At 48.8% G+C, this 6525-nt stretch overlaps 1 protein-coding gene across 1 annotated transcript; it reads right to left on the bottom strand.

Annotated features, from left to right (window-relative positions):
* Positions 1-4286: 4286 nt before the first annotated feature.
* CAMP (cathelicidin antimicrobial peptide) lies at positions 4287-6254 on the bottom strand. The gene is made up of 4 exons (XM_019723709.3): positions 6034-6254; positions 5284-5400; positions 5073-5144; positions 4287-4487 (listed from the first exon to the last, which is right to left on the bottom strand). The coding sequence occupies exons 1-4, from the start codon at positions 6229-6231 to the stop codon at positions 4347-4349; spliced, it is 528 nt and encodes a 175-aa protein (XP_019579268.2). The 5' UTR covers positions 6232-6254; the 3' UTR covers positions 4287-4346.
* Positions 6255-6525: the final 271 nt, after the last annotated feature.

Here is a 6525-nt window from a genome sequence, read left to right on the forward strand (position 1 = left end):
CTCCCAGACACAGATCTAGTTCCATCTGACCATTATTTCCTACAAAAGGGTGACTTCCAAAGTTTAAAAATGAGTATGTACGGAAGGTGACAGTATGTATTTGCTTTAACCTGAAATCAAGTATATTCATGTTCTATTTCTGCATTTGTGTATTTTGCTTAAAATCAAATAAAACACTTATCATTAAAATATACCAAATTAAAAATATAAGCAGTATAGATTTAGCTTGAGAACAGGTGACAGAAATCCAGCAAAATATGGGTATTTTAAGACAGACCTCTTCACAACATCTATTAGAACACTCACATTTTCTCACCTGTCAGCCTCTCACCACACAAAATCCTCGGGAACTGGAATCTCCAAATTCACTCTCCCATGAATTCCTCATTCCACAAATTCTCCCTCAGGCTTATTCTTCTTGAACATACATGGCCCTGGGGAAGCTGGGCCCTTGAGTCACCCAACGTCAGGGTGCAGAGTGGGATCCACCTCCCCAAACGAGAGCCCTGGATGCCTCATATGACCTCACCTTCATCCCAGTACTCCAGGAGCTCCCAAGGACTATGAGTCCTGGATTCTGAGGTTCTGAGAGCCCATGGTCCCTTTAAGACTCATAAATGCCTGCGCCTCATCCCCAGCCTCCTCTCCTCCTCTCCTGGAGGCTTACCCTAGAACCCAGCATGCAAATTAGGGGAGCCAGTTCTGGGGGCCTTAATTCCCACCTCTTACCCCAAGGCCTAGAAAGAAGTATCACTGGGTCAGGGTATAAAGGACCCTCTGAAACTGGGTAAAGTAGGGACACCAAAGCAGGGGAGAGGAGGGAACGATGACGGAAGCAGCTACAGAAAACCAGGAATTCTGGGAGAACACCCTCACAAAGCCTCATGGGAGTGGCCTCTAAATGCAGACCCCTTAAGATGTTAAAACTGTGCAGAAGTGGGGTGGGGTAATGGGGGTGCCTCCCTTACCCAGGGAAGCGGAGGGTAGGGAATCAGTGACAGTAACTTGAGTTGACTTCAGAAGGTTCTATGCTCATCTCCATGGTAGTTGGGAAAGCAGCAGACGCAGCAAGGAGCCCCTCCAGTGCCCTCTCTGGCCCCTCCTCAAGCTCTCTTCCCCATCATCCCATCCTATAAGCACTTTGTGTTCCATTATAATACCCCTCCCTGAAAAAGAGAGAAAGAAAAAGAAAGAAATCACCTAAACGTAAAGCTACAATTATAAAATTTCTAAAAGAAAATGTAGACTATCTTCATTCACAACTTGGCGGTAAGCAAGGATTTCTTAGGCAGCAACATTTTTAAAAAGCTAATAAATTAGATTTCATCAAAATGTAAAAACTTCTGCTCATCAAAAGACATTAAGAAAACAAATAGGCAAGCTCCAGACTAGACAAAATATTCACAAAGCAAATATATGACAAAGGACTAGTATCCTGGATATATAAAGAGCTCCCACAACTCAATAATATAAACACAAACACCCAATAAAAAATGGGCCAAAATTTGAACAGACACATCAAAAAGGAAGACATGTGATATATGTATGGCTAACAAGTATACATAAAAGTGCTAAACTTGGGCTGGCCTGGTGGCTCAGGCGGTTAGAGCTCCATGCTCCTAACTCCGAAGGATGCCAGTTCGATTCCCACATGGGCCAGTGGGCTCTCAACCACAAGGTTGCCAGTTCAATTCCTCGAGTCCTGCAATGGATGGTGGGCTCCGCCCCCTGCAACTAAGATTGAACACGGCACCTTGAGCTGAGCTGCCACTGAGCTCCCAGATGGCTCAGTTGGTTGGAGTGCGTCCTCTCAACCACAAGGTTGCCAGTTCGACTCCCGCAAGGGATGGTGGGCTGTGCTCCCTGCAACTAGAAAATGGCAACTGGACCTGGAGCTGAGCTGCAGCCCCCACAACTAAGACTGAAAGGACAACAACTTGAAGCTGAACGGCACCCTCCACAATTAAGATTGAAAGGATAACAACTTGACTTGGAAAACAGTCCTGGAAGTACACACTGTTCCCCAATAAAGTCCTGTTCCCCTTCCCCAATAAAAAAAAAGAAATAACAAATCCATCACTTGTTAACATACATACTATATTTTTATGAAAACTATCTGTATTTTCCTTTAAAAATTTAGTGATAAAAGAGGCATTGTTTTACATTTTTGTAAATTTCTTTAATGTGCAACTTGATAGAAAAAGCTGGATTCCCTTCTGCTTCTGTATCCAATCTATTGTGACATATGTCAAGCACAGGACCCAGCCAAAGGTCTGACAGATTTGTCAGGTTAAGTAACATGGAATCCTTTTTAGATCTGGCAGTTTATTACTTACTTATATAGATAGCAAGAGGAAAAGTAGCCAAAGGTGCCAGCTCCCCAAGCCCTTATATAAAGGGACACCAAAATAGAAAGGACCGGATGACTCTATCACAAATGGTAGGACACACTCTTGCTGAGAAGCCAATTCTAGACTGCAATTGAGTGGTTTATAGTCCATAGCTGTACCCTCGGAGGTGGTGGGGAGCCGGGGCAGAGAGTTGCATACCTCATCAACACTCTCCTAAGAGAGATGGGGGAATGACTGGGAGATGGCATCTGAGCGGCTGTTCACAAGCCTCCCAGGCTTGTGCTCCAGGAGGGTCACTTTATACCCATCACCAGATAAGGATGTCAGGGCATAACAATACCTGCTCTTGCTCGGTTAGTCTCTCAATGTCCACTAAAGCCCAATGACAAGCCAGTAATTGCATATCAGATGGTCTATACCAGGTGGCACTGCTAGACAAATGCTGTGTCCATAGCCACAGGGGGACCATTGCCTAGTGGCTACATCCTTCTGCAGGCTCCGGTCAGTATAGTCAGTCACCGACACTTGTAAATTTAAAGGCTCTTTAAGACTAACTGGCCTGAGGGAGAGCAGTTGTCCAGGCTGCTGGGTGGTTTCCTTAAGCACCTCTGCACCTACCAGCTCTCTAGTTGGTGCGTGGTGATCTCTGCCCCCACCACCCTTGCCTTCTGTGCTGCGTTACTGCCACCATGTGGCTGGGCTCCCACTTGTGCACCTGTCCCACTGCCGTTGTCCTTCCTAACCATGGCCTTTCCCCAGTGGCAGCATCCCTTACAGTCAGGAGAAGTGTCACTCCTGCTTAACACATCCGTTTCCACAATGCATTCAGCAGGCTCAGTTCCCTGGCTGTGTGGAATGTGCTCCAAATGAAACATGACACAAACTGGTTTCAGGACCATCGTAAGGCTAGCGTTGGCTGAAACAGCACATTTATAACCTGCAAAAGACAGCCTTGAACTCCACCATTATTCTGGAGAGAAGGGGTCAAAGATCCCATGCGGGACACTTAGGGCCAGAGCCCAGCGGAGTGAGCCTCTTTTTACTATAAGACAAACAAGGACCATCTTTCAACGGGTGTTACAAGTTTGGCACACAATGGAAGTTTTAGTGCAAGGAACATGGAGTTCTTTACTTTATAAAATGCAGCATGTTTTCTTTGACTGCCAGAGGGATTCAGTTTTACGAGCCCGCCCACATTGTTTCAAGAAACTGCTTGGCAAACAGGCCTCTGAGTCTTGCTGTGATTTATCAGTCACTCCCGTAGACCATTGATAACACAGAGGCAGAAGCACTAAAATGGCATCTTTTGGTTTGCTAACTAACAGGACATTGTTTTTGTGGAAAACATTGGGCAGTGTTGTTGTTAGAAGATCCTAATACTACATGATGAAGTGATAATGTTATTTGATACAGGTGTAATTAATTAAAACCCTAGGACAACCACTTAAAAATATTTTAAACAGAAGTATAAATAGTAAGCTGAAAATAGACATAAAACAGAATCGTAAAAACAATCCAAAAGAAGGCAAAAAAGGAGAGAGGGAAAAATGAAGTACAAACTGAAGAAATAAGAAAGAGCTACAGGTATTAGGTTATATTCCAAATATGTCACTGACTACATTAAATGTAAGTGGTCCAATGTTAACCACATTTTTTAGTTTCTGTATCTGACACATGGGACCTTGTTGACTAGGAAGGGGCTGCCCCTCCCAGGGTTAGTGGATTCCTAAAGACACCAGCATTGTCCCTCCAGCTGCCTTCGTATGCAAACTAACCATAATCACCCCAGGGCCAAGCCTGGGACAACTTGGGGTCAGCTTCTACACACACACACACACACACACACACACACACACACACACACACACACCCTCCCAAACTCTGTCACATTAAGTGGGAGGAGGCAAGACAAGTGAAATTGAAGCCTGAAGGAAGTTGCTTTTACAAGAATTTATTTTTCAGAATCCAGTACCTGAGCCAGGGCAAAGCAGGCCCTTAGGAGGACCCTTCCCCGGGCTCAACATTTGAAAAAAAATCTTTGATTCTCTTGCCAATGTTTTCAATCCCTTGGCCAATCTTCCGCCCACCGTTCCGTATGAGTTCGCGAAGCCGGCCGCCGATTTTGACGTTCTGGAGCTGTGTACCAGGAGGAAACAGGTTCCTTGTGGAGCCTGGATCCAAGGTCAAGACCCCTCCCCCCTAGACACCTCCCTTCCTGGGCCACCCTAAGAGCCTTGGGGCCCCAGTTCACCCTCTGGCTATGAACTCTGGAGCATATGCTAAGTCCCTACAGCCATAAACAGATGAGGAAACTGAGGCCCAGAGATGACGAGGGGTTCCCAGGGTCACAAAGCCCAGCACAGCAAAGCTGAGACTGGAGCATGAGCGAAAAGCTCAAAACTCTAAGTCACTGGCTCTCAAGCTTCAGCAAGAGTCAGAATCCTCTGCAGGACTTGTTCAATTCAAACTGCTGGGCTCCACTCAGATTCTAACTGGGGACTGAGAATTTGCATTTCTGACAAGTTCCCAGGTGAGGACCACACTTTGAGCACCACTGCTCTAAGGGATTGCAGAGCCAGTCCGCTTGGGGCGCAGGTTGAGGGAAGAGCTCAGGATAGAAGGGGCTTTCTCAGCCCTGGATGGGGCAGTGGTTAACTGGTCCATAGGAAGTTCCATGCACCATGGCCCGTCAGACCCTGCAACCCAGAAGGGGCCACTCACCTCCTCACAGCGAATGTCAAAGTAGCCATCGACCTGGTCCAGAGTGACTGTCCCCACACACTGTTTCACCAGCTAAAAAGGGGAGGCTCAAGGTCAAACTGGAAGCCCGAGCCATAACCTCCCAGCCTCACCCCAGTGCCAGGGTCTGAAAATTGTTCAGCATCTTGGGAGGCATCCGCCAGCACCCCCACACCCCAGTCCCCAGCCTCACCCCATTCTCCTTGAAGTCACACTGCTCCGTTAGCTGCCGTGTCCCCCGCGGCCTCCTGGGACACACAGTCTCCTTCACCGTGAAGCTCACAAGCTTCGGGATGTTTGGGTTCTCATCCTAGCCAGGGGAGAAAGCGGGGAGAATGGGCTGGGCTCCTGCTTGCCATCTCTGATCTGTCTCCCTGCCCCCCCCCCCACCAAGAGAGCGGCTTTTCAGCAGCTCCTACTGTGTGCCTGGCACTGAGCTTGGTGCTGAGGCACAGAGGTGAGGAGGACAGAGCCCATTCCTGCCCTCACCAAACATACAGAGAGCAGGAGAGAACCTCAGACAATCTCTAAGGGGGCTGAGGGAAATTGGGGGCCTCCTGGAGAAAAGACATTGCCACTGGAACCTCAGGGCTGAGCAGAGCCCTTTCCTGTGTGGGAGACAATGGATTGCAGAGGAGACTTAAAACAGGGAAGTCACATCCCAGAATCAGTGACCCCATTCTTGTCCCTGGAATTCCCAGAAGTCCCTGAAGCCTGAATGCAGGTGTGGGGGTCACCTCTCCACATAGTAGAGATTCTAAGGCAGGAAGCTGTCATACTGGGAAGGTACACAGCTTTGGAAGGCTTCCTGGAAGAGGCAGGATCCTACTTAACGAGAGAAGTGCCTTCCTGATAAGAGGTCCAGAATTAGCAAAAGGAGTGGCAGTACGGTTGCATCTGGTGGAAGCAGGGCCTCCCTCCCCAGCCCCTTTCCCCAACTCACTCCGTCAGGCTGCTGGTCTAGCTCCAGGAGGCGGTAGAGACTAGCTTCTGAGGACCGCTGGTTGAAGCCATCCACGGCACGGAGCACGGCCTCTCTGTAGGTGAGGGTCTGGGCAGTGGCTGGAGGCATGGCCAGGCCCAGCAGCAGTAGCAACAGTGACCACCGCCTCAAGGAGGGGCTGCCGCCCTGGGTCTCCATGGTCCCCAAGTGTGCCTCCTCCCAGCCTGCAGGACCCTCCTTTATGCCCAACCAGGTGCCTTCCTGAACTGCCCACCACTGGCCACCTGCCAGGATGTGGGCTGGGGCTTGCTTCAGCCCTTGCTGTTGCCTCATGGGGCTTGCTGGGCAGTGGACAAGGTCTGCCTCCTGTGTAAGTGAAGAAATGGTTTCTCCATCTCCCTAACAATGCCTCAGCCTCTCCTGGGCCCCACCGGGGAGTTTTGGCTAGGGTTTCTCAAGAGAGTTGGGTCCTCCGGGAGAGGAAGGAAGCCA

The sequence above is a fragment of the Rhinolophus sinicus genome, chromosome 5, assembly GCF_057876585.1.
Source record: "Rhinolophus sinicus isolate RSI-liver-muscle chromosome 5, RSI-T2T, whole genome shotgun sequence".
Classification (NCBI taxonomy): Eukaryota; Metazoa; Chordata; class Mammalia; order Chiroptera; family Rhinolophidae; genus Rhinolophus; species Rhinolophus sinicus.